General features: G+C 60.7%; 3 protein-coding genes across 11 annotated transcripts in view; 1 reads left to right on the top strand and 2 right to left on the bottom strand.

Moving 5' to 3' along the window:
• The window catches only part of CNOT3 (CCR4-NOT transcription complex subunit 3), a 14,367-nt gene extending 3,852 nt beyond the window's left edge, over positions 1–10,515 (top strand). Inside the window, exons 2-18 of one of the 4 annotated variants that reach the window (XR_009256139.1) lie at positions 338–415; positions 529–596; positions 829–903; positions 1,027–1,116; positions 1,248–1,376; positions 1,473–1,568; positions 2,532–2,754; positions 2,849–2,982; positions 3,292–3,348; positions 4,412–4,778; positions 4,859–4,982; positions 5,638–5,836; positions 7,338–7,437; positions 7,522–7,720; positions 7,995–8,210; positions 8,716–8,841; positions 10,172–10,515. Coding sequence is in view for 3 of the 4 variants with exons in the window: in XM_058708668.1 (XP_058564651.1) it covers positions 391–415; positions 529–596; positions 829–903; positions 1,027–1,116; positions 1,248–1,376; positions 1,473–1,568; positions 2,532–2,754; positions 2,849–2,982; positions 3,292–3,348; positions 4,412–4,778; positions 4,859–4,982; positions 5,638–5,836; positions 7,338–7,437; positions 7,522–7,720; positions 7,995–8,127; positions 8,716–8,841; positions 10,172–10,270 (2,244 nt within the window). In the remaining variant the exon portion in view is untranslated. The remainder of the gene's footprint in view (positions 1–337; positions 416–528; positions 597–828; positions 904–1,026; positions 1,117–1,247; positions 1,377–1,472; positions 1,569–2,531; positions 2,755–2,848; positions 2,983–3,291; positions 3,349–4,411; positions 4,779–4,858; positions 4,983–5,637; positions 5,837–7,337; positions 7,438–7,521; positions 7,721–7,994; positions 8,211–8,715; positions 8,842–10,171) is intronic. The other 3 variants (XM_058708668.1, XM_058708669.1, XM_058708667.1) reach the window with 3 other exon arrangements.
• On the bottom strand, positions 10,492–12,776 carry LENG1 (leukocyte receptor cluster member 1). The gene is made up of 4 exons (XM_058708845.1): positions 12,747–12,776; positions 12,273–12,452; positions 11,364–11,623; positions 10,492–10,762 (listed from the first exon to the last, which is right to left on the bottom strand). Exons 1-4 carry the CDS (start codon positions 12,774–12,776, stop codon positions 10,492–10,494), a joined length of 741 nt encoding a protein of 246 aa, XP_058564828.1.
• Positions 12,316–26,380, bottom strand: TMC4 (transmembrane channel like 4). 6 transcript variants are annotated; one of them, XR_009256138.1, is made up of 15 exons: positions 26,250–26,376; positions 25,437–25,650; positions 24,020–24,165; positions 21,684–21,916; positions 21,436–21,557; positions 17,394–17,541; positions 16,736–16,903; positions 16,355–16,518; positions 15,962–16,088; positions 15,608–15,705; positions 15,194–15,377; positions 14,776–14,906; positions 14,514–14,669; positions 13,275–13,453; positions 12,316–12,452 (listed from the first exon to the last, which is right to left on the bottom strand). XR_009256138.1 is itself a non-coding variant. In XM_058708662.1 (15 exons), the coding sequence occupies exons 1-15, from the start codon at positions 26,326–26,328 to the stop codon at positions 13,421–13,423; spliced, it is 2,082 nt and encodes a 693-aa protein (XP_058564645.1). In that variant the 5' UTR covers positions 26,329–26,377; the 3' UTR covers positions 13,281–13,420. The 6 variants fall into 6 exon arrangements, 5 of the variants coding, with proteins under 5 accessions (XP_058564645.1, XP_058564647.1, XP_058564644.1 ...); XM_058708662.1 differs by lacking the exon at positions 12,316–12,452 and adding an exon at positions 14,155–14,233 and having other exon boundaries at positions 13,281–13,453; positions 26,250–26,377; XM_058708661.1 differs by lacking the exons at positions 12,316–12,452; positions 13,275–13,453 and adding exons at positions 13,766–14,058; positions 14,155–14,233.

Here is a 26,380-nt window from a genome sequence, read left to right as displayed (position 1 = left end):
GCCCTAAAACATCTTCTGGAGTGTCACCTGGGGACAAGGTGGTCTGTGCTCCAGCAGTTTTTCACTGCCTGGGTGAGAGTTACACAAAAAGTATGTCTGCTTCCTTGTTTCCACAAACTTCCAGAGTGTTCTGGTGGAACGTTTCTTCCAAAACGTTCATTCAGCCCCCCATGCTGGGCTGTTGAGGCTGCATAAGTGGAACTTGGCCTGGTCTCAGTCGTTACACTGTGAACGCGTCTTCCCTTTACCATCCCCCATGCCCTGCTGTTCCCAGTGTCGTTCGTGTCTCTCTGATGGACCAACCAGAGAATACCTGTGTTCCTTCCTTATCTCTCAGCAGCGTCCGTCTCCAGGAGAGTATGAAGAGAGTGCGTCTGTAGGGCAGGGAAGATGGCGGACAAGCGCAAACTCCAAGGTACTGGGTTGACTGCCCACTGCCTGCGTGGCCACGTGCTCGCTGTCCTCACAGCTCCTTGGATGCCTGCTGCCCGGGCAGGATGCTAACAGCCTTCCTTCCTCCCCTGCCAGGTGAGATTGATCGCTGCCTCAAGAAGGTGTCCGAGGGCGTGGAGCAGTTCGAAGACATTTGGCAGAAGGTACAAATCTGGGTCTCCAGGGAGGAGAGCACGGGAAAAGGTTCCGGATCTCTAGGCATGGGCCAGGGAGAAGGATTGTGGGTCCAGGTGCTGAGGACCTAAGAAGCAGGTCTGAGATGGCTTAGGGGGTGTCCCCAGAGTCCCCAGCCCTCAGAGACTGGAGCTTTGCCGCTGGAGTGGGCATGAGGGCAGCAAGTCCCACACTGACACCTGTGTTCTCCTCATCCCTCAGCTCCACAATGCAGCCAACGCGAACCAGAAAGAGAAGTATGAGGCTGACCTAAAGAAGGAGATTAAGAAGCTTCAAGTGAGAGGACTGGGGGCCTGGATTTCTGTGTCCTAAGGGCAGAGGGAACAGGGAGGAGGGGCTGGCAGCCTCAGTAACCACGTCCTGAGGCAGTGTGACCATCGCGATTTTTCCCACCTGCAGCGGCTGAGGGACCAGATCAAGACATGGGTAGCGTCCAACGAGATCAAGGACAAGAGGCAGCTCATAGACAACCGCAAGCTCATCGAGACGGTAGGAGCCCAAAGCTGGGTACCTGAGGCGGGGGGGGGGGGGGGGGGGGGAGGTGGCTGGATTCCTGGGTCCCTAGGGGTCCTGGGAAGAGGAGGGTTTCTTGGAACCCCTGCCAACCATGCTCTCTACAGCAAATGGAACGGTTCAAAGTTGTGGAGCGAGAGACCAAGACCAAAGCCTACAGCAAGGAGGGCCTGGGCCTGGCACAGAAGGTGGACCCTGCCCAGAAGGAGAAAGAGGAGGTTGGCCAGTGGCTCACGGTGAGTCCGGGTGAAGTGGCTGCAGGGCCCTGGTCGCCGGGCAACCGTGGGGTCTCTGACTGACCACCTGCCTTTCCACTCCCTCCCCCTGTGCAGAATACCATCGACACCCTAAACATGCAGGTGGACCAGTTTGAGAGTGAAGTGGAGTCCCTGTCGGTGCAGACACGCAAAAAGAAGGGTGACAAGGATGTGAGTGGGGGGACCCTGCGTCCAGAGGGCAGAGAGGGGCTGGCGAATTGGGGAGAGTGGCATGTGGAGGGGAGGCAGCCTCAGGGGTCCCGCCTCCACAAACAGTGGCGCCATGAAAAGGAGGAGTGGTTTGAGGGAGCACGCGCTGGGTTCTGGGGTCGCGGACCAGGCAAGAGAGTGGATGGAAATGCAGGGTGCCGAGGGCCGAGATGGTAGGCGGAGGCAAGGTGGGACGCGGGAGCCGCTCCTTTGGCCCGAGGAGAGCAGTCGAGGACAAAGCCAGATCTAGGGGCCCATATTCACAGACTCCAGATTGTGGGGTGTGGGTTCAGGGGGATGCAAACCATGTGTACTTGTTGGTACACGAAGTACAGGGAACGGAGAGCTGGGTCCGGGGGTGGGGGGCAGTGGGAGGTGCACCAGATTTGGGTGTCTGAGACTGAGCTGTTTAGGAAGCTGGAGCTTAGAGGGGTGACACAGTAGGTCTTTGTGGAGGTGCTGGGGGATAGAGACCAGAAGCCTGAGGAGGAACTGAGCTGCCAACTCTGGATTCCCTTGGGTGCATGCATAGGGTGGGCAGGTGTGATGATAGACCGTTACAAAGGTGATCACGGTCGCATTCGGCAAGTCCCCCCTAATTGGGCATTGTTATTATCCTTACAGCGAGATGGGGGGTGTGGGGTATGCTGCATTTGAGAGATCTGGGCTGTCAGGGCCACACTGTAGGGAGGCATAGGCCTGTCTGGTCTAGAGGTTTCCAGGGATGTTTGGGTGGGAGCTGGGGGTCCCTGCGCCTCTCATACGTCAGAGGGTGGGTGGACTCCACACTGCCTGTGTCAGGAGGGGCTGGAGCAGAGCCTCTGGGTCTCTCCGGGGGTCGGGGACTGAGGACAGGTTCTGTGGGGGCAGGAGGGGCCTGGGCAGGAGCCGTGCAGCCCCTGAGCCTGGCCCTGGGCTCGCCAGCAGAAGCAGGACCGGATCGAGGGCCTGAAGCGGCACATCGAGAAACATCGCTACCACGTGCGCATGCTGGAGACCATCCTGCGCATGCTGGACAATGACTCCATCCTCGTGGATGCCATCCGCAAGATCAAGGACGACGTCGAGTACTATGTTGACTCGTCCCAGGACCCCGACTTCGAGGAGAACGAGTTTCTCTATGACGACCTGGACCTCGAGGACATTCGTGAGGCCCGGGGCAGGCCCGTGGGCACAGGGCAGTGAGGGCTGGGTCGGGGGGCGTCCCAGCTTGTTAAGCACGCCCCTCCCTGCCCCCACAGCACAGGCGCTGGTCGCCACCTCCCCCCCCAGCCACAGTCACATGGAGGATGAGATCTTCAACCAGTCCAGCAGCACACCCACCTCCACCACCTCCAGCTCTCCCATCCCACCCAGCCCGGCCAACTGCACCACAGTGAGGACGCGGGGACACGGCGTGCGGGAGGGAGTGGGGTCCAAATGTCCTGGATCCAGGCCGTAGGGCCATAGAGTGTCAGTGGGGTCCCTGGCCAGCGGTGGAGGCCTGGCAGCAGGGCAGCTTAGGCAGGGATCCAGGGCTGGATTCCCTAAGGAGAGGGGCTCCTGGGTCTGGAAGAGGCTCCCAGGAGACCAGGACCCTGGGTTCCCCAGTGAGGTTAAGGGCACAGGTGCTGGAACGGCCCTGGGAGGGTTGGTTGGGGCCTAGAGGTGACACGGGTTTCCAAGGGCGCCTCCCCTCCTTCAGGAAAACTCTGAGGATGACAAGAAGAGGGGGCGCTCCACGGACAGTGAAGTCAGCCAGGTGGGTGTGACTCTGTCATTGGTTCTCAAGCCCTGAGGAGGGCCAGTGTGAATGTGGACTGAAGGGATGGCATGTGGCACCCGCCCTGTGCGTTAGAGGATGTAGGTTTGTCTGGTGTGGGAAGGGGCAGGTGACACGGGTGAGTCAACACCAAAAGCTTGCAGGTGGCTAGAGGTGGTCCAGCTGGGTCAGGCTGAGGGACCCCCACCTTGTAAAGCCAACAGGCTGGAGAGGCAATAGGTCTGAAATCGAACAGGTTTTCGTGGGCCTCGTCATAAGCCTTGGCTGTGCTATTGACGGGATTTCTGTCCTCCCCAAGTGAGCCCCTCCCCACCCCGCCAGCACGGGGCCAGAGCACACACTGTAGGAACCACTGCTCTCATCAGGAGGCGGTCAGGCAGGAGCCTGGTGGCTTGTCACTGATGAGGCTTGTGTAGGACTCGGGGGACCAGGAGGGAGTTGGTCTCAAGACCCTTGATGTGTGGCATGCGAGGTGCCAGGGCGGTCGCCACCTGAGGACAGGAGTGCTGGTTGGCCAGTAGCACTTGCCTGGCAAATAGCTTGGCTGCAGGGTGTGCCCTGGGCACTTCATTCCTCTGCTTTCTGGGGTGGGGGTTAACGGTGGCCCCTCAAGTTGCTTTTCTGACCCTTTGGGTGACCTTCAGAATTACTGGCCAGTTCTAGGCTGTTTTCCCTCCTTCTCTTGGACTTGTAGTTGGGTCCAGCTGGTCTCATACTGGGTGCATTTGTTAGTTTCTCCCCTGTCATCAGACTTAGTCTGTCAGCGGGTTCGTCTCCCTGATGCGCAGGCCGTGGCAGCCTTGTGGGATGTTGTGCAGAGGCGTCCACGCGGGGTGTGGGATGCTGGTGTGGGCTAGAATGCCAGTGTTCTCGGCATGAAGGTGGTGATCGCAGCCTGGAGCGTCAGGTCACAGGAGGGGACAGCTGGGGGCAGCAGGCCCAGCGAGGACCGTGGAGCCCAGCTTGGGGGAGGGCTGTGTGCGGGAGGCCTGGCGGACCTACTGGCCCACTGGGTCCTGATCCTCTTCTCCCCCACCCACAGTCTCCAGCCAAAAATGGCTCCAAGCCCGTCCACAGCAGCCAGCACCCTCAATCCCCAGCTGTGCCGCCCAGCTACCCGTCTGGCCCCCCGCCCGCCGCCTCCGCCCTGAGCACCGCCCCTGGCAACAATGGGGCCTCCACGCCAGCAGCGCCCTCAAGTGCCCTGGGTCCCAAGGCCAGCCCAGCTCCCAGCCACAATTCAGGCACCCCCGCCCCCTATGCCCAGGCTGTGGCCCCACCGGCCCCCAGTGGGTCCAGCACCACTCAGCCCCGGCCCCCCAGCGTCCAGCCCGGTGGGGGAGGGGGCGGCGGAGGCAGCAGCAACAGCAGCGGAGGGGCAGGCACCGGCAAGCAGAACGGTGCCACCAGTAAGCAGGGGGGCTGTGGGGGGTGGGGTGGCCCTGGGGTGGCCCGTTGTCACTCCCCCTTCCTTCCTTCTTTCCCCCAGGTTACAGCTCGGTGGTGGCAGACAGCCCGGCCGAGGTGGCTCTCGGCAGCAGTGGGGGCAACAGTGCCAGCAGCCAGGCCCTGGGCCCCCCGTCTGGCCCCCACAACCCCCCTCCCAGTACCACGTGAGTGTCTAGCTCCTATCTTTGCCCTGGCCTGCCAGGACCTCTTCCACCTACTTGGGTGCTGGTCCCCATGTCCCTCCAACATCAGTCCCCGGGCTGTGCCCTATGCAGTGTTCCAGGCACGCCTTGGGTATTTAGGATTGTTCCTGGAGTCCCACGCAATCCCTTCTCTGTGACCTGTGCCGGGTCCTCCTGACTCCCCTGAGGGGGCTGTGGCTCCAGTTCTCAGGCCAAACCTTTGCTGTGGGTCCCTGTCTCAGAAGATTGCCCCAGAAAGATTTTGATCTTCGAGGGACGCAGGCAAGACCTGCTCCCTGGGTCTGCTTGACTGCCAGGCTCTATGGGGGCAGCCCCAAGTGGGGGGCATTCTGTACCGTGGGTGGAACGCTCCCTGCCCACACCCCCCTCTTCCATGGACCACTGCACAAGACTGTGTGTTTGCTGGTGAACCCTCAGCCACACGGCCTGTGTTAGGGCCCTCGAGAATCCAGGCTCCACAGCTCTGTGGCTCTTAGAGGGGAACTGACCCCTAGGACTGGATGCCCTTATGGGGCCCCAGCTTCTCGGCTTTCTCCCCTTTTTTTTTTTTTGACTCCCTCCCCTGATCATCAGTCACTCCTATCCCCTGAGTCCTCTCCCCTTCTCCCCTTCCCAGGAAGGAACCCAGTGCGGCAGCCCCAACAGGGGCTGGGGGTGTGGCCCCAGGCTCAGGGAACAACACAGGGGGTCCCAGCCTCCTGGTGCCGCTTCCTGTGAACCCCCCCAGTTCCCCGACACCCAGCTTCAGTGAGGCCAAGGCAGCTGGCGCCCTGCTCAACGGACCCCCACAGTTCAGCACCGCCCCGGAGATCAAGGTGGGCCCCAAGCTTCTGTGTCCTGACACCGTTGTCTTCCCTGTAGGTGTTCACTGTCCCCTTCCTGCAGGTCTCCCTGCCCTGCCCTTACTCTGTGTAGCTCTGGCTTTCTTTCCCCTTCGCCTGCTTGCTTTTTCTCCGTGTCTTTCCCTGCTCCCTGCACCTTCCCCTTTTCTCGGGGCTCTTCCACCGTCCTGCCCTCGGGGCTTCCGAACTCTCTCTTCTGTTCCTGGTTGTACTTGCGCTTGTGCTCTCTGGGTTCCCCCCCACCATCTCTGTCCCCAGTCCTCACTCCTTCACACACCCCACCATCTAGCTCACTACTCTCCTTTACTGACATCCGCTCTGGGCCATGCTTCATGCTGGGTGAATGCACCCAGGTCCCACCTTCTGTGCCGGAAGCCTCATGTGACTGTAAGGGGGTGGGGGGGCAGAGGGTGCTGTGGCCCCACATAGGTGCCTCTGACTTGACCTGGGGAAGATACCCCAGCAAGGCCTCGGGGGGCACATCTCTAAGGGGGACAGATCTCCAGGGACCCAGAATGGGAAAGGTTTAATGGAGGAAGGAGGGGGTTCTCCTGTGCCAGAGTTCTAGGAGGGGCTGACGTCAGCACAAAGGCTCCGCAGTAGTGGGGAAAGGAGGCTGGCTGCAAGGCTGTGGAGGTGGGGTGTCCATGGGGAGGGCAGTGGGGTCCTGAGCCCCTAGGTCTGAAATGGGAACAAGGTACAGAATTGACTTCCTGGGCTGGTGCATTTAATTAATCTCAGTTCCACAAAGAGTCCAAGTCCCATACTGCCTTGTGCACCTTCATCTGGAGAAACCCCCAAATACGAGGGGGCTCTGAAAGGCTCAGTATCCTACTGAAGCTCTTGGAATGGCTTGTGGCCCAGAGCAAGCACTCACGCTTCAGACGTACTCTGGCTGGGAAATTCACAGAGTGAGCATCTTTTTGGAGAAAAGGGATCAGTAGCTTTTAGGGTGTTGAAAAAATACACTGGGTTCTGACGAGAGAAGGGATAAAAAAGGATGTGGCTGGGAAGGTTCCTCTGGGGCTACTGAGAACAGGATGGAGGGAGGGGGTGGGAGAGGACAGGGACATTCAGGGCCCGCCCCACGGGCCTGGTGACCGGGCAGTGGGGAGGAGCAGGCAGACTGCGGGTCAGAACCTGCCCCAGTGTGGCATTGGGCCAGCCTGTTAACCAGCGAGTGAGGAGTGGAGTTTCCAGAGGCGGCAGGAGACTGACCCTGGTCCTACGCTGGCCAGAGGCAGGGTGGGTGGGTGGGTGCAGACCCCCGCCCCTAAGCAGCACCACTTGGGAGTGGGCACACTTGGAGAAGGGCGTCTGCCGGGTGTCCCTGTGCACAGCAGAGGCCACACTCACTGGGCACTTCTGTTGGTGGATCCCCACCTCAGGGCTAGGGGTGGCAGGGGGCCTTTGCTCGGTGACCGAGCCTCCTGCAGAGTCGGCACGTGGCGTACCAGCTCTCCCCTCTCCCCAGGCTCCCGAGCCTCTGAGCTCTCTCAAGTCCATGGCAGAGCGGGCAGCCATCAGCTCCGGCATCGAGGACCCCGTGCCAACGCTGCACCTAACTGAGCGAGGTGAGGGTCTGGGCAAGGTAGGGGTGGTGTGGTGAGGAAGGGCAGGCCCCACACCGGCCTCACCCTGCCCTCCCCTCCCCACAGACATCATCTTGAGCAGCACGTCCGCGCCTCCAGCCTCAGCCCAGCCACCCCTCCAGCTGTCGGAAGTGAACATCCCACTGTCACTGGGGGTGTGTCCACTGGGGCCCGTACCCCTCACCAAGGAGCAGCTGTACCAGCAGGCCATGGAGGAGGCCGCCTGGCATCACATGCCCCACCCCTCAGACTCCGAGCGCATCCGGTGAGGGGCTGGCACCCAGCACCGAGTGTGAGGGCGGTGGCCATGGTGGGGATCAGGTTGCCCGGTCCTGAGAGGTCGAGTAAAGCTTGCTGGTGGTCCTCCTCACTACTGGGCACCCAACTTGGGGCTGTTCACTGCTGGGGTGACCAGGTGCCCAAGAAGCTCCCATTCACCTGTGAGGTGGTGGGGGGGGGGGGGGGGTCTGGGTTTGCACCCACCCCTGAGACAGCAGGGACTGCTGGGCACTGCAACTAGTCCTCCTGCTCCTCCACAGGCAGTACCTCCCCCGGAACCCCTGCCCGACGCCCCCCTACCACCACCAGATGCCACCCCCACATTCGGACACCGTGGAGTTCTACCAGCGCCTGTCCACCGAGACCCTCTTCTTCATCTTCTACTATCTGGAGGTACAGCAGGGCCCCCGGGGCAGCCTCGGGCCCCCCGGCTTCGCCGCCACCGCCGCCGTCCCCCCTCGGGCTGGAGGGGTGAGGTGGGTGCCCCTCTGCGGCCCCTGGGACCGCACCCCCTCCCCATCCCTCAGTCCTTTCCCTCCCTGAGGCAAACCTGTCCCCGCTCCCACTGCAGCACAGATAGGTCCGCCTTGGGGTGGGGGGCTAGGTTGGGCCACTGCAGGGGGGCCTCCAGTTCAGTCTCCCGGCCTCACACTGCTCCCTGGAGGCCACTTTGCATGACCCCAGGGAGTTGCCATAACCCCCCCCCGCCCCCCCCCCCGCATCCCTCCTGGGGACCTTTCCAGACCGCCTCCTCTCAGCTCCTCACGCATTAGTTTCTCTTCCTTCTCAAAGCCTCTCTGAAAGCCATTTCCTCCTCCTGACCAGCATTGGTATGTTCCGTGCCCCAGCCCATCCCCGTCCGCACCATCCAGCCCAACTTCGGTCTTCGGCGGGGCCCGGGGTCAGCCCCGATGCTCTGTGCCCCTCGCCCCCACCGGCTTGGGGGCCCCCTGATCCCCGGCTGCACCCTTCCTCCCCCAGGGCACGAAGGCACAGTACCTGGCAGCCAAGGCCCTGAAGAAGCAGTCCTGGCGATTCCACACCAAGTACATGATGTGGTTCCAGAGGCATGAGGAGCCCAAGACCATCACTGATGAGTTTGAGCAGGTGAGGGCCCCTCCCTGTGCCCCGCCCTGCCTGCGGGCCGGCCCCCCTCCCACACCCTCACCTGCAGCCAGCTCTGTCCCAGGGGCCCTCACCTCCACCTGGACCACTGTCCTCTTCATCCTGCCTGCCACTGGCTCGTCACCCCTCGGGGCCCAGCCTAACCCTCTGCCCGGAGGGGAGCCTTTCCCAGCCCCAAGGTCCATGCCTCTGCCGGGCACCTGCTCAGGCACGGTGGCACGTGTGGCTTCTCCCACCTCCGAGCACGGGTCGCTTCACACAGGGCGCTCGACGGTCGGTCTCCTTCCCCTCCTGTCCCCCGACACCGGGCAGAGCAGGGAGCTCACCAGCAAACACGGATGGGGAAACTGTTTTATTTAACGACTTTCCTATGTTCTGATAACTGGAAACCCCCACTTGCACACCACTGGGGCCAGACTACATGGCTCTAGCTAGGTGACCTTGGGCAAGTCATTTGAACCAGTCTCCATTTCCTTACATGTAAAAAATGGGGTTAACACACCCACGTTACACAGTTGTTACAAGGATTAAATGAGTTAATGACCTGTAAGTACCTAATGGTGCCTGCTCCCTAGTAAGTATCATTGGTGTACTTTGTTTCAAATAACTTAAAGGCCATGTTCCAGTGCTTTCTTCCAAATCTTTGCCTGATGCCTATCGACAGGGTCCTTGTCCTCAGAACTCGGTTCCCCCCCTCCCCCGGTTCTTTCAGGTTCTTTGAGCAGTTCAGACCTTCATTCAGAACCAGTCCCCCGCTTCCCCCCCCCCCCCCCCCCCAATTGCGTCTCTGACACTGACCAGACTTACTGTCCCATCCTGGTTTGGTCCCAAGTAACCTTCCAAGTACCTTTCAAGGCATCGATCCTTCAGCAGTACCCACCCCAGCACTGTCACCAATAAAACGTGTCCCGACAGCGTGCCTGGATATGGACTCAGCCTGTTCCATTCTCTAGGACGGGGGAACGGTCGCAGGGTTTTGCGAAGACTAGAGGCTAGGCCAGACTTTGAGCACCAAGCACCAGCTCAGTGCTCAAGCCGCAGCCGTCGTGAGAAGTCCTAGTTCACTTTGTAAACGAGGCCAAGCCTCTAGCGCGCGTCCTGTGCCTCCATTTCTTCTAAAGTGGGCAGGATGACCTTTCCTGCCCAAGAAGAGGCTGGTGAGGGTGGAGGGAGTCGGCTGGTGCATGCAGGGCCCTGGGCCCTGGGCCTGGCCCCTCCTTGGCCCTGAGATCTGTCCCCTAGGTCTGTTGGTCCAGCCCAGGTCCCCAGCCACCTCTGCGTCCACTCACTGACCACCTTCTCCCCTGGCCAGGGCACCTACATCTACTTTGACTACGAGAAGTGGGGCCAGCGGAAGAAGGAAGGCTTCACCTTTGAGTACCGCTACCTGGAGGACCGGGACCTCCAGTGACACCGGCCCCCCCCTCCACCCTCCCCTCCCCCCCGCATGCTGATCCCCCTGCCCAGGTGAGGGCCTTGCCCTGGGAGACTGGGGGAGGCCCCAGGCCATGGGGCAGCCCTCATCCCCAGGAAGCAGCCCCACCCTGGGGGCCCGGGGGCGAGGGCTGCCCCCTCCTCCCCTCCCCAGTGAGGGACATTTTTTGGTAAACCTATTTTCATTTTGGAAAATATTTATGAATAAATAGTTTTATATGACGGCTGGCAGCTGCGGCCTCTCCTATCCCCCCAGGAGTCCGTAAGCGCTGGGGTCTTGTTGGCAGGGCGCCGGGCCCACTGGGGGTTGAACTGGGAGTTGTACCGCCCCCGCCGTTCGTCCATCTCCACAGGCTGTTCCTCCGGGGGGGCTGTGCCCCTCACTCGGGCCAGCAGGGCCTCTGCCCGAGCACGCTCTGTTGCTTCCCGCCGGAGACGTTCGGCTCGAAGCTGGTCCAGGGATGGGCGTCTGGGGGCACAGGAGTCTGGTTAAAAAGCTCATAGGCCCCATAGCCACCACCCCCCCCCCCCACCCCCCAAGGAGGAGCTGCCACCTGGACCCCATGCCTGCAGCCCACTTGCCTGCGGGCCGGAAGCTGGCTTCATGCAGTGCATTAAGACCCCAGCCTCCCCCTCTGTGGGCTGTTACCACCCCCATCTTTTAAGAGCAGCGCTCTTGATCTGGAGGGGCACCCAGCAGCAATCAGCTGTGACGAGCACAGCTGGGGCCTCAGTTTCCCCTTCTGTAGAAGACAGGAGACTGTATGCCAGTTCTGCTCAGGGCTTTGTCCTCCTAGGGACACAAACCTGCTCTTAGTGACCCCATAGTTCTCAAACTGGTCTCAAGGACCCCCGAGAGCTTTATGTGCCTGTGGGATTTATCTGTTACTATTTAGCATAGAAGGAGCAAAATCTTGAAAACGAGGCAACATCCCTCAATTTACCACAGCAGTGTCTGGAAGCCACTGCACAAGACTGAAAGTTCACTGCCTCTGCAGACCCCCAGACACGGTGCCCAGGCCACCTCTCTGCCCAGCCAGCCCCTGACGCCGCCCGCCCAGCTTCCTTACGCTTCCGGCCGCTGCTTGTCCGGCCCCTCCTTTCCCTTTCTGCTGTGACCACCATCACCACTGTGCCGCCTCTTCTTCTTCAAGTGCTTCTGCATCTCCCGCAGAGGGTCCAGGCGCTGCTTGATCTTTTCATCTGGACCTGGGCCAGGTGGGGGCGCCCCCCGCCCTGGGGGGAGCTGGTACCAAGGCGGTTGAGTCTGGGCTTCCGCAGCACTCTGGCCCAAGTATGTGAGGATCCCCAGAGCTTTCTCCTGCCTCTCCTGAGGGGACAGAAAATGGGGAGGTGCGGATGTCAAGAATGGCTCCCGCAGGGAGGCCTACAGGGGATACCAGGACGCCCAAGGCTCCTGGGCGAGGCAGAACCAGTTTAGCCAACAGGTGCTGGCGAGAGGTCACGAGCCAGCTCTGCTATGTTCTAGGGACACAAAAGACCAGCACAGGTGAGCCTCCAGCCCTGGGCACAAGTGCAGGTTCAGTAACAAAAAGCACAGAAGGGAAGGACAGGTGGTGCTCCTGTAGAGTTCAAAGGCAGGCATCTTTGAGGATGTAATTTGAAGACAAAGCAGCAAGCAAGGCGCAAAGGAGGGAGGCAAGTTCAGAGTTGGGTGGGAATCCCCGAGTAGGCGAGTGACAGGATCCGCTTTACGCCGACAAAGCTCCTGGACACTTCCCAAACCCCAACAGGGCCTGGACACCAGGCCAATGGGTCTGCAACTAGCAGCCACTTCCAAGTGGCTGCAGGCTTGGATGGTAATAAATAGCACTTCTGAGTGCTAGGTTCCGGGACCCCTCTGGGTCCTCTTTATCAGCTCACTTAATCCCCACCCTCACTCCATACTCCTGTTAGTCACACGGGAGGACAGACGCCCCAGCCCCACCCATCACTCATGAGGTGGGAGCCCAGCTTACTTTCTCCTGTCGCTTTTCTTCCTCGTACTCTTTGTTGCCTCTGGTCACCCCTTTCCCTTCCTCTAGCAGCTCCCGGAATAGGTCCACAGGGCCGGGAGTCGGGGCTCCTGCCTCTGCTGCTTCCAGCTCAGGTAGTGAGTTCTGACGCCTGGCTTTCTTCCGTAGGAATTCTGTGCGGGCCTGGGGAAGAGTCAGTCACAGGCACAACATTGAGAACCTCGATGTGAGTCACATAGGTGTGACGCTGGACCACAGAAAACGCAGTCCTTAGTGCTAGGGGTTCAGAAGACGCACCTGTCCCAGTCCGCAGAGGGTGTGGGGGAATGCGGGACACCTGGTTTGTAAGCTGCCTCCTTCCCCAACAGTCAACCAGCAGGGTTCCCAATCTCGGGTGGAGACAAACAGCCCAAAGTATGCCAACAGGCGATCTGGATTACAGGCAGGGCTCCATCCACCACGGCGTGCAATCTCTACCAATAAGTGAATTTTAAAAGCCCAGCCCATCTCGAGGTGCAGTCAGCTTTGAGGATCAGATTCACTAAAGAACAAAACTACGTATAAGCAGGAGATTAGGAGTTACACGGAAAGCCCCTGGAGCGGGGAGGGCAGGGAGAGGGCTCGCCCCACAGCTTGAGAGACTGCGGGTCAAGTGCTCTGCACCGGGCGAGCATACAGTAGACGCTCAACAGGGAGGTTGTGCAGGCAAACTAGTCCGAGTTTCTTTGAACTGCTCAGGGGTTCACTTTTCACAGGCCGCTACTCTGTACCAGGCACTCTTCAGCCTCGCGAAAGACACAAGTGGGGGACACCAAGACAAAGCGGAGGCCTAGGCGGGCCCCGCACGGTGGACACAGGCACAGGTGGACACGCGCCTCCAGCGGCGCCCAACCCCTCCTACCTCACGGGATGCACCGCGCCTGCGCGCCACCCCCACTTCCGGCCAATCCCAAAGCGCCTGCGCGATCGGCCCGGGACTCCCCTCCGGCCGCGCTCGGGGCTTACCTCCTGCTGAGCGAGCAGCGCTCTCCGCTCACGCTCTTTCTCCTCCTCCCGGGCCTGAGCCTCGTCACGCCGCACACGGGCGACATTGTCTTTGTTCCGGACGTGCCAGCTCTTCTTGGGCAAGATATTCATGGCGTCGTAGCCGGTCACCCAGTGGCAGGCCCGCCTCCAACCACTTCCTATTGGCGAGACAGTGCCCCTCCCTGTTGTTCCTGTTTTAGCTACGGATTGGGCCTGGGCTGACTGCCACGCCCCCAAGTCCGTAAGGAGAGCTGACTAGCTGAGATGCCCGAATTTGGGTTGGTGTAGCCTAGCGACCGCCTCCCACCAAGGTTCTGAGCCAATCACGTGTCCCCGCGCTGAAGCTTACCGGACGCGGCCGCTAATTGGCTGGCACGTCTGTCAAGTCTTGTCGAGGCCAACTCACTTGATTGGCTTGTGCCCGACTCCTCCCCCGCCCCGCTGCAGGATGCAATTTACAAACAACGCTCTGCAAGCTGGGCCATCTTTATTGATAAAAGAGAGACGTTCACTGGAGTCCAAGGGTAGGGGAGCTTCAGGGTCCTGGGAATCCCCGAATCCCAAGGCTGTTAAGCCCACGGGTTTTCTCCACTTCCTCCATTTGACAGATGACGTGCCAGAGGCTTACAAAGGGTCTGGGGGGGCAGGTCTGGGTCAGAAAGTGGGACATCGTCCTGAGCAAGGGTAGGGGAGGTCAAAGAGCCCCGCTGGCCGAGCTCAGTGCCACAGCGCGCTGTGCCAGGAAGACCTTATTCTGCGCCTCCTACGTAAAGGGTAAAGGGAGGTAGAGGTGAGACGCCTCTCCCCACTGTTTCTTTCCATATCCAGGACCCATTCCCAGGAACCCGATCTGGCTCACCATCTCTATCTGGCGTTTGAGCTCAGAGATGAGACGTCCATATGAGTTAGCCAAGACTAAGGTATACACCATCAGGATGCTGGAGGAGACAGCAATGGAAGCCACACCCAAAACGCTCTTACACTATCTTCAATGCATGGCCCCTTAGAAACCAGAGACCTGGACCCCCAGCCTCCTCCTTCCTCAGACCCAGGAGTCCGGGACCCCAGCCGCCTCCTCCCTCAGACCCACAAGTCCACGCCCCATCCTCTCCTCCTGAGACTCAGGAATTTGGGTCCCCAGCCCCTTCCTCTCTTAGAAACAGGCAGCGGGGGCCTCAGAACACACAAACTCAGACCTAGGAGTCTGGGCCCGCTCACCTGGAGATTAGCAGAAGAGGCACAGCAAAAGCCTGGGTCCCCAGGAAAAAGAGAAAGTTCTGGGTGATCCGAGGGAGACTGGAAATTGACTCAGGGATCTTGGCCCAGATGGACGACTGACCTCGGAAGGGGCCACACAGCTTAGAGGGTGGGATCCTGAAGAAGTCAGAGACAGACAGTGCTCAAGGATGGCCAAGACTCAGAATCCTGGATGACAGCGAAGGGATGGAGGGAGGAAGAGGCAGGAGCCTCTCACACTTACAAGAAGATGCTATAAAGGACGGGAACAGCAGAGATGGTCAGACCCAGAAGAAGGACCAAGGGGAAAAAGAAGTTCACTGTGGCGGCCCGAAAGGTGCGGGAGGCCGGAGAGCAGGTGGAGAAAAGAGTGAACTGGGGGGAGAAGGGGGCAATCTGAGACACAAGAATCTGAGCCCTAGCCTGTCCTTTCTCACCATCCAGGAGTCTGGGTCCCTGGTGCCCCCATAAGTCCCTAGACCTTTGCTGCTATCAGACCCAGGAGTCCGTGCCCTTCTTTCCTCGGAACGAAAAGACGCCCTAGACCCCTCCTCCCACATCCAGAAGTCTGTCCTCCAGACCCCTCCTCTCTCAGGATCTAGTGGTTGGGGACCCTCGCAACCCGCCTCCCCCAGGACTCAGAAGTCCATCACACTCCTCACCTTCTTGAAATAGAAAAGTAGCAGGAACTTGACCGTGTTGAGCATAGGTAGTAAAGGGCAGAAAAAACTCCCTACCCAGACCACCGTCTGCGCGTAGATGAGTCCCAGCACCTCGTCGGGCACCTGGAACTCCTGGGTTCCCACCGTGCGTCCCAGCGGCCCGGGACAGAGGCCGCAGAGCAGCCTGAGGGGCGGGGCCGGGCCGAGTCAGAGGCGCCTCCACCGCCCCACCCACCAATCAGAAGGGAGCAAGTCTGAGGAGGGGAGGAGCTTTCAAAGTCCCGGAGGGGGTGGGTCCAGAGGCGGGGTCCTAGGGGCGGGGCCAGAAGGAACTAGGTAACAAGGGGGCGGGGTCTGCGTGTCAGGGCGGGATTGTGAAAGGGGCGGAGCTATCGCGAGGGGCGGGGCTCTCACTTCCGAGGAAACTGGATGAGCAGCATGACAGCCAGTCCAGTCAGCAGATCAAAGATCAGGAGTTTGTACATCTCCTGCCCCAGGCGAGTCTCCCAGCACTGAGGAAAGAAGTCACGGGTCAGAAAGACCTCAGGACCCAGGAAGCTAAGGGCCAAGCATCCAAGTCTCCAAATCGCAAGCCTATGAGATCCTTGCAATCCTTTCTCTGGGGATCCTCAGTTTTCTCGAACATCCCTACCCATGTCCTCAAGAGGAGGGGTGTTCTAGCACTTTAAACCTGGAGTCTGGACCCACCCAGCTCCTCCTCTCCTTCAGGGGGGCCCAGGGTTTGGGGCCCCTCTCTTTCCTTCTCACCGGTAGCTCTTTGTACTTGTAGCCACAGGTTTTGCACTCCTCAGCCTCAGCATTGCCCCCGCAAGTGATCTGATTCCAGAGAGAGAAGAGCAACACCAGCAGGGAGGCCAGGCGGAGAAACACGGTCCTGGAGGAGCCGATGGAGGGAAGGGAGAGGAAGGGGAAATCAGCACTGACTAGTGCTCACCATGTGCTGGGCCCCTCCTGTGCGGGACACACTCACCATTCTCCCCATTTCACAGATGAAGAAATTGAGGCTCTGTAAGAGTCAGGATCTGAATACAGAGCTCACTGGGCCCCATGTCCTGGGGACTTCCGTGCCTTATGAACTACAGCCAGCGCCCTTCAGACCAGCCCTGCCATCATCCCCGCCCACCCTGCGAAGGCTAGAACCTGAGCAGGATAAAAACAATCTGGCGGCTCCTGGTGTAGCCCTCCAGCGGGGCGATGAGCTTGAACACAGGTGGCAGCAAGAAGTTGACCCCAGAGATGAAGATGGACGGAAGGTAATCCACCCCAAGCTTTACCAGTGGCATCTGCTGGACAAGGGGCGTCTCCTGCGAGAGAAGGTGGACCAAGCAGAGAGGCTCTGGGGTTCTGGAGGAACGCCCTCCCCCAGCCTCTTCTTCCTTCAGCGCCCCGAAGGCCGAGGTCCGAACATACACCCCCCCTCCCTCCTCTCCAAGATCGCAGGAACTCTAGACTTCAGGCCCTGCAACCTTGGAAAGGTGAGCCCAGGCCCGCAGGACTCCCCTCCCCCAGGACCCTCCGCACCTGCAGCTTCACAGTGGCCCCTGTAGCCCAGTAGACCCCGTAGAAGGCTGCTCCCAGGAGCGCAATCACCAGCAGGTTGAGCAGAACCCGCACCGACCACACCTTGGCTTGCTGGCTCAGGGTCCGCACTGCTGCCTGGCGCCGTACCACGGCCTCCTCCAGCTCCACCTGAAGCCGAGAAAGACGGGCATTTGGGCTCAGTACCCCCCAGGCCCGGCCGGTGGTCCAGAGCCCCTGCTCAACTTGAACTGATACAGCACCGTCCCTCTGAGGACTGCTGTAATCCTTGTCCCAGCCCCTCCGTGGTCCTCTAGGTCACCATTTAGATCTCCCGGCCCCGCCCCTCCAGAGGCCCACCCAGCACCACGGGCCCCGCCCCCAGACCCCACACCCCGCCCCTCCGAGGCCCCGCCCCGGTTCCCGGTCGCTGGCCTGGATCTTACCCCGAGGAGCTTCAGGCCCCGCAGCCTTCCTGCTGCTGGCTTTTCCTTGTGCCCTTTGACCTCAGGCATTTCTATTGTGGCCTCTTCCCAGCCCCCTCCTTTCCCAAGGCCCGCCTCCTTAGAAGAAACCTCCACCCGGCATCTCTGCGAGCCGCATCCCTGGTCGAGGCCCCGCCCCCTCCGGTCCCTGTGTGGGTGTAGACCCCCACGCGCACCTGCAGCTCGTACAGGATGATGCGATGGCGCAGCCGCACGTGGACATCCCCACGGAGCCCGAAGTCCCAGGCGCTGAACACGCGGTGGCTGTAGCTGGTCAGGACCCCGGACTCAGCCAACAACGTCTGTTTCAGTCCCGACACGGAGCTAAGGGAGGGAAGGGCCAGGAGACAGGATGTGGAAGGTCAGCGCCCTCCTATGGGACAAACGGAAGACGAACCCTAGGGCCTCAGGCATCTGGCAAGCTGCTACCTAGCAGAGAAGGAGTCAGAAACCGAGAGAGAGATTCAGAGGCAGACTCGGGAACACAGACACCGGAGAGACAGAGAAAGACAGAAACCCAGTAGAGAGGGACAGAGCTCCAGAGAGAAGGGGACAGGACCCAGAGTGAGACAGAAAAAGACCCTGGGGAGAGACAGAAATTTAGAGGGAACAATGAGACCCCAAAGGGGACAGACTCAGAGGGAGGAGGACAAACAGTGAAACAAGGAAATCTAGAGAAAGAAGTCAGAGACTCAGAAGGACAGATGTCCAGAGAAGGCGGTTGGGGGAGAAAGACCCAGAGAAAGGAGGACAGAGACTCGGAGAAGTGGGGCAAAGACCCAGAGTGGGGACAGACACGCAGAGAAAACCAGACCAGGGGGCTCTGTATCCACATTCACCGGCCTGGCGTGAGCCCCCAGCTCCCCTTCCGTGGACACCTGTGGAAGGACTGACACCTGGTCTCTGCCTCCACCCGTGCCCTTTTGAATCCATTCTGTTGTTGTGCCCGTGGAACCCTCTTTTTATGCAGATGAGACATTACTGCCCTTTAAAACCTATTCCACAGCTTCTCCTTGTTCTGACGTTTAGGCCCCTTCATCACACAGCCAGCCAGCGCACACCTGACCCAGCCCCCACCTACTTGTTGAAGCTCAAATCCTGTCCCTCCCCCTCCACTCCCCCCCCCCCCCACCGCCTTTCGGGTCTCAGAACACTCCAAACCTCTTCTCACCACAGGGCCTTTGCCCTTGCAGTTTCCAGTGCCTGGAATGCCCAGGTCTTAGCTGCTCACCTGGCCCGTTCCTTCTCATCTTCCTGGGCTTTCTGTACGGGTCGCCTCCTCAGATAGTCCTTAACTGACCGCTCCATTTAACGAGGGTCCCCACCCATTCTCTATCACAGGGTGGTGGTGAACTACGGCACCAGTTTTTGTAAATAAACCTTTACTGGAACACGGCCACGTGCACTCATTTACTTACTGTCGACAGCTGCTTTAGCCGGACAACAGCGGAGTTTAATTCACACGGAGACTGTGTGGCCGGAAAAGATGAAAATATTTCCTATCTGGCCTTTATCGAGAAAAAATTGCAGCTCCCTGTCCTATCACCTCGATCATAGCATCCCATCTGGTTTCTATATGGGGCTCCCAAACTGAAATAGCTGATTGGCTTTTTAAAATTTTTTTAAATATTTATTTTTGAAAGTGAGAGAGACAGAGTGTGAGCAGGAGAGGGGCAGAGAGAGAGGGAGACACAGAATCCGAAGCAGGCTCCAGGCTCTGAGCTGTCAGCACAGAGCCCGACACGGGGCTTGAACTTACCGTGAGATCGTGACCTGAGCCAAAGTCAGACGCTTAACCGACTGAACCACCCAGGTGCCCCTAGCTGATTTGCTTTTCAACATAAAATTGGCTTTTTATTTATCTCGCAGTTTATCTCCCCTCCTGAACTGTGAGCCGCACAAAGGTGGGGGACCTTCATCTGGTATCCCTGGGCCCTGGCACAGTGCCTGGAGTTTAGACGACACTCCACTTTATTTTCTCCTCCCCTGAGAGAACCCCCAGGCTTGCCTGAATGCCAGCGAGTCCCACGTTTGCGTCTCCAGTGCAGACCGGACTCCAGAACCCACATGTGACTGCCTAGTCATCGTTCCCCTCGTGTGTCCAAAGCCATCTCAGAATCAGCCCGCTGAAACCACACCCCCCGCGAGTGCTGCCCTTTCCACAGCTCTCCCCGTCCGAACACTGCACTGCCCCTTCCAGAGGCTCAACACCTGGAGTCATTCCTAACTTCCACCTCCCCCACCCCCCCAACCCACCAGTCGTTGGGAAGCCTCTGGGCCCCTGCTCAACAGGCATGGAGAACCTCCCTCTTCTATGCTGAACAGGTGAAAGCAGTCCACGGTGTTGACACAAAGCATGGGGGGGGGGGAGTCGGGGGAGAAACGTGGGAGTTTGAAGAGATCTTGAGGGGGTTCTGGAGGCTGGTCAGGTTCCATTTCTTTTTCTTTCAAGTTAAAAAAAATTTTAATGTTTATTTTTGAGAGAAAGAGAGTGAGCAGGGGAGGGGCAGAGAGAGAGAGGGAGACACAGAATCCAAAACAGGCTCCAGGCTCCAGCCCGACGCGAGGCTCAAACCCACGAACCATGAGATCGTGACCTGAGCCGAAGCCGGACGCTCAACCGACTGAGCCACCCGGGCACCCCATGTTCCATTTCTTGATATTCATGGCAACATACCAAGCCCTACCCTCTGGTTTCTGCATGTTTCTGGATATGTGTGATATTTTTAAAGTGAAAATTGTAGAGGGGTGCCCGGGTGGCTCAGTCGTTTTTGATCCCCCGACTCTTGATTTTGGCTCAGGTCATGATCTCACGGTCCGTGGGTTCGAGCCCCACGTTTTCTGTGCTGACAGCTCAGAGCCCCCTTCAGATCCTCCGCCCCCCCACCGTCTCTCTGCCTCTGCCCCACTGCTGCCTGCGCGCGCGCACTCTCTCTCAAGATAAATAAATATAAAGACATGATAATGTAAAGACGTGCAGGCGTCACCTAATGCCAGGGTGGGAATCACGTTGCAACACATAAATGTATCAAATCAGCACCTTGTACACCTTAAACTTACGCAGTGTGATTTAGGTCAATGATATCTCAAGAAAGCTGAGGGGGGAGGCTAGAAATTCAATGAGAAGGAAGGAAGGAAGGAAGGAAGGAAGGAAGGAAGGAAGGAAGGAAGGAAGGAAGGAAGGAAGGAAGGAAGGAAGGAAGGGAGGGAGGGAGGGAGGAAGGGGAGAAAGAGATCCGAAACTGACCCCTGCCACCACCCGGGAGCAAACCACCACTGTCTCTTGCCTGGATTATCGCCACAGCCCCGTCACTGTTGCACCTGCCGCTTGCGCATCCCCGACTCTCCTCCCTTCTCTCCTTCTTGCCCCCCCTTCTCCCTCCTCCGTCCACCACAGAGCCAGAGAGGAAGCCTTTTGAAACCTAAATCAGATCGGGGTGATCTGCTCAAGAGCCTGCAGTGAGTCCCCTGGCGCTTGGAGAGCAGCCACATCGTTTAGGGAGTGGGGCGCATCCCCCGTGGCTCTCCCCACCTCCCCGTGCGCCCTCCGCCACGCATCCCTGCTCCTGCCTTGCTCTGGCTGTGCTGTCTGCCTGCAGTGCTCATTCCCCAGGTATTTCTCTGACCAGACCCCTCACCCCCTCAACGCCTTTATTCAAACGTCTCGTCTCATCCAGGCATCCCTGGGGGACCCCTAAATGCAGCAGCCTGGCGCATTCTCACCGACGGCCCGCCTCACCTGCTGCATCTGTGTCCGGAGCCCCCCTCACCTTCTAACGCACCGTGTCGTTGACTCATTGATGGCTTATTACTTATCACCTGTCTCCCCCTGGTAAACTGTCAGCTCCCCCAGGACAGGACTCTGTCTGGTTTCTGTTTGTGTCTAGAACCACGGCGGCCGACACGTAGTAGGTGCTTAATAAACAGCTGTTGCCGGAACGAGTGAATCACCCGTTTGTTTCCTACAAAGCATGCTCCCCTCCAGAAAAGATGTCGTTAAATTTGTGTGGTTAAGATCTTACCTTCCCGCTCTAGACTCTGAAGCCACGGGAAGGAGAAGCTTCCCAATTGTCACTGGTCTTTAGCACGAATGAAATGTTTTTAAGTGTGATTTCAACTCCAACTGAGAGAAAAGGATCACGGAGGGAGACTCCGGATTCTTGGGGAGGGGTCTGCTAGCACCACGACTCCCTCCCCGGGGTCCCAGGTGTCACTGACCGGTGGAGGATGAGCACCAGGTGCAGAAGGCCAATGACAAAGACGGAGCACAGGTAGGTGACCGCTAGGTGTTGGCGGGGTGGGTAGAACCCATAGAAGAGAGGAGACCATTCTAGAAAACCCTGCCGAGGGAAAGGTCACCGTGGGGCTAGGCAATGGGGGGTGGGGCACCCAGGCTCGGGGGTAGGGGGGGGGTGGGGGGGTGGGGGGGGTGGGGGGTTGGGTCTCCCAGGGACCCAGGCACTCACCACTCCTGAGAGCAAGCTGAAGAGGTGGGTGGGGAAGGTGACCAGGCCTTGGGGGTCGGGGTTGTAGAAGCCGCAGGGTGAGGAGGTGTCAGGGCCAGGGGGACCCGGGGGCGTCCCCTCCAGCCAGGTGGGCAGCAGTGTCATGCAGGCCTTCAGCACGGACGCCAGCACGTTGAGAAGCAGCAGGAAGCGGAGTAGCGAGAAGTAGGACTCGGTGCCGGCGCCAAACTGGCCTGCAGGGGGTGCCACAGAGGCGGGGGGTGCTTTCTGAGTCTGCAGTCCTGGCTCTCCTCCCACAGAACAGGGAGTCCTGCTCCCCAGCCCCTCCTCCCTCAGACCCAGGGGTCCAGACCCCCGCCCCTCCTCCCTCAGACCCAGGAGTCCAGACCCCCGGCCCCTCCTCCCTCAGACCCAGGAGTCCAGCCCCTCAGCCCCTCCTCCCTCAGACCCATGAGTCCAGACCCCCAGCCCTCCTCCCTCAGACCCAGGAGTCCAGGCCTCCGGCCCCTCCTCCCTCAGACCCAGGGGTCCTGACCCCCAGCCCCCTCCTCCCTCAGACCCAGGAGTCCTGGCCCCCAGCCCCTGCCCCAGACCCAGGGGTCCAGGCCCTTAGCCCCCTCCTTCCTCAGACCCAGAAGTCATGGTCCTCTAAGACCTCCTCCCTCAGACCCAGGAGTGCAGGCCCCAGCCCTCCTCCCTCAGACCCAGGAGTCCAGACCCCGGGCCCTCCTCCCTCAGACCCAGGAGTCCAGACCCCCGCCCCTCCTCCCTCAGACCCAGGAGTCCAGACCCCCGGGCCCTCCTCCCTCAGACCCAGGAGTCCAGGTCCCCGGCCCCTCCTCCCTCAGACCCAGGAGTCCAGACCCCGGGCCCTCCTCCCTCAGACCCAGGAGTCCAGACCCCGGGCCCTCCTCCCTCAGACCCAGGAGTCCAGGTCCCAGGCCCCTCCTCCCTCAGACCCAGGAGTCCAGACCCCGGGCCCTCCTCCCTCAGACCCAGGAGTCCAGACCCCCAGCCCTCCTCCCTCAGACCCAGGAGTCCAGACCCCCGCCCCTCCTCCCTCAGACCCAGGAGTCCAGACCCCGGGCCCCTCCTCCCTCAGACCCAGGAGTCCAGACCCCTCAGCCCCTCCTCCCTCAGACCCAGGGGTCCTGACCCCCAGCCCCCTCCTCCCTCAGACCCAGGAGTCCAGACCCCTCAGCCCCTCCTCCCTCAGACCCAGGAGTCCAGACCCCTCAGCCCCTCCTCCCTCAGACCCAGGAGTCCAGGCCCCCAGCCCCTCCTCCCTCAGACCCAGGAGTCCAGACCCCTCAGCCCCTCCTCCCTCAGACCCAGGAGTCCAGACCCCTCAGCCCCTCCTCCCTCAGACCCAGGAGTCCAGGCCCCCGGCCCCTCCTCCCTCAGACCCAGAAATCCAGACCCCCGGCCCCTCCTCCCTCAGACCCAGGAGTCCAGGCCCCCGGCCCCTCCTCCCTCAGACCCAGGAGTCCAGACCCCCGGCCCCTCCGCCCTCAGACCCAGAAATCCAGACCCCCGGCCCCTCCTCCCTCAGACCCAGGAGTCCAGACCCCCGCCCCTCCTCCCTCAGACCCAGGAATCCAGACCCCCGCCCCTCCTCCCTCAGACCCAGGAGTCCAGACCCCCGCCCCTCCTCCCTCAGACCCAGAAGTCCAGACCCCCGCCCCTCCTCCCTCAGACCCAGAAGTCCAGACCCCCGGCCACTCCTCCCTCAGACCCAGGAGTCCAGACCCCGGGCCCCTCCTCCCTCAGACCCAGGAGTCCAGGCCCCCGGCCCCTCCTCCCTCAGACTCAGGAGTCCAGACCCCTCAGCCCCTCCTCCCTCAGACCCAGGAGTCCAGACCCCTCAGCCCCTCCTCCCTCAGACCCAGGAGTCCAGGCCCCCAGCCCCTCCTCCCTCAGACCCAGGAGTCCAGACCCCGGGCCCCCCCTCCTTCAGACCCAGGAGTCCAGGCCCCCAGCCCCTCCTCCCTCAGACCCAGGAGTCCAGACCCCCGGCCCCTCCTCCCTCAGACCCAGGAGTCCAGACCCCCGGCCCCTCCTCCCTCAGACCCAGGAGTCCAGACCCCCGGCCCCTCCTCCCTCAGACCCAGGAGTCCAGACCCCCAACCCCCTCCTCCCTCAGACCCAGGAGTCCTGAACCCCAGCCCCCTCCTATCTCAGACCCAGGAGTCCTGGCCCCCAGCCCCTCCTCCCTCAGACCCAGGGGTCCTGGTCCCCAGCCCCTCCTCCCTCAGACCCAGGAGTCCAGACCCCTCAGCCCCTCTTCCCTCAGACCCAGGAGTGGGCCCGCCCCAGCAGCCTCAGCCCTGCCGCACCTCCGATCCTTTTCAGCGTCCACGCCCAGGGCTGCAAGGTGTGCAGGCGTTCCTGGGTCTTCTCCTTGGACCGCCGAAGCCACAGGGCCCACTGAGCCACCCTGGAACCTGATCCCTGGGCCACTTTGTCCCTGGCATGGCTCTGCCTGGTACAGAAACAGATTCAGAGACAGAAAATGAAGGGCCTGGCAGCCCCGAGCGGACACCCCCAAACGGAGAAGCACCCCGCCAGTGAGACCGGGCTGGGATGTTCTCCAGCGATAGGAGCAGACACATAAGAAGCCAGGCGGAAATCAGAGGGTGCAGGGGTCTACTGGGAGTTCCAGAACAAGCACGCTCAAGCCGTGCTCTTTAGGGATGCGCCCCCGGGTGGAAGGCAGGGAAGTGATCGTCACACAGGTCTGGGAGATGATCACACAGGACCTGTGTGGGGAGAGGGGGGTGACAGGGGCACGTGGGGGTGCTCCCCAGGGCGGAGTCTCCTGCCCCAGGTGCAGCCTGCCCGGGCGCTCACCGTGGGAGTACTCCCGGGCTGCGCAGGGTGCCTCCTGCACTAGTCTGGAGGCAGGTATCATAAAGGAAAAGTGAAAAGGAAAGAAGGTTTGGTTTGGTGTTTGTCCCTGTTCCTGGCGCGGAGCGATAAAAACCCTTGGAAGACCAAGTGAAGAGATCCTGGTGTCGTCTGCAGCGGAAACGAGGTGACTTTTGGACTCCAGCTAAGAGTGGGGGGGCTTGCCAGGGAAACCACCCGCAGGTGTGGAGGGGGGAGGGGCTTGGAACCTGCAGCCCCACCCCCGACCTCCCGGGGGAGCAGCGGGGCTGGAGGCGGGTTCGATGGCCCTTGGCCCAAGATTTAATCAAGCCCGCCCGTGTAGGGGAACCTCCATAAACACCCGAAAGGAAGGGGTTCGGAGAACAATTTCAGGACGCGGGGCCGCGTCCTCAGACGGCCCTGGCACTTGCTTCTGCCGTCGTGCAGCTCGGGGCTAGGAATGCACGACGCTCTCGCGCCTTCCGAGAGTTCCAGCGCCGCACTTTGCTTTGAGGAAAGAGCCACATGGTCTGAGCTTTACGCCAAGCGGGCTTAGGAAAGGTTTCCTGGGAAGGCTGTACTCCGGACAGCGTGGGGACCCCCTTGTTGACCAGGCATCGTCCCCCAGCCCGGCAAGCTCTGTGGCAGCAGGGAAAGGAGGAGCAGTGACAAGCGTCAATAGGCAGGAGACAGACACAGAGACACACATCAAGCAGAGAGGAACACACAGAGAGAAAGAGCGAGAGCAGAGACAGAGAACGTGAGCCCGGAGGTTAGAAAAGGGAGTCCCAGGGTCGGGGAGGCAGGACTCCCCGGAGTCAGAGAAGCAGGGACACCGCGTAGACTCGGCCCACAGCTGGGTAGGAAGCGGGAGGTGAGCCTCACCTGTGGGTCCGGCGGGCCTGCATGGGCCAGGGGAGTTCCCTGGAGGGGATGGGTTCTCCCAGCTCCTTTTGGGCGGCTTCGGCCATGGCCTGGATGTTGCTCTCTCCATCTTCTTCCTCCTCCCCCGATGCCCCCCAGGGGAGAACCCCGGGTCCTCGGTACCGAAGGGTGGCGGCACTGGGGAGCTCATTCAGCACAGAGGAGAGCGACGGGCCTGGGGCAGGGGAGTGGGGGCTGGTAGGGTGCAGGACTCGCAGCCCCCAGCCCCTCCTTCCTCAGACCCAGGAGTCCTGACCCCACCCCCCAGGCCCTCCTCCCTCAGACCCAGGAGCCCTGAACCCCACACCCTCCTCCCTCAGACCCAGGAATCCTGAACTCCACGCTCTCCTCCCTCAGACCCTGGAGTCCAGGCCCTCAGCCCCTCCTCCCTCAGACCCAGGAGTCTTGAACCACAGGGCCTCCTCCCTCAGAACTTGGAGTCTGGGCCCCCAGCCCCTCCTCCCTCAGATCTGGGAGAGCAGGACCCAGGGCCCCTCTGCAAGCACCCAAATGTGGGCCCCCCAGGGCTGAGGAGCCCATTCTTCAACTTCCTTTTCTCTTATTCAGGAGTTTGCAACCCTCACCCCCCCTCCCCCGAGACTGGAATCTGGACCTCCAGACCCCTCCCCAGGACGCAGGAGTCCCACGTCCTGGTTCCCTTCCCCCACCCAGAAAGCCAGGAATCGAAACCATCCCCCTTCTGCCCTCTGGACCCTGGAGTCCAGGCCTCCATTCCCTGCCTCCCTCAGGACGCCCCCCCCCCACTCCCCCCACCTGCTCTGGCCCCCCGGGGTGCCGGCCAGCCTCCGGAGGAGCCCCAGGCCTCCGGTTCCCACGTCGGGCCCGCTTCCATGGCCCCAGGTGCGACTGTTTCCGTCTCTAGCGGCCGGCTGGGCGGGGACTGC

The sequence above is a fragment of the Neofelis nebulosa genome, chromosome 17 (genome assembly GCF_028018385.1).
Source record: "Neofelis nebulosa isolate mNeoNeb1 chromosome 17, mNeoNeb1.pri, whole genome shotgun sequence".
NCBI lineage: Eukaryota > Metazoa > Chordata > Mammalia > Carnivora > Felidae > Neofelis > Neofelis nebulosa.
The sequence above is the reverse complement of the archived record's forward strand: the minus strand, read 5'-3'. Positions and strand labels throughout refer to the sequence as shown.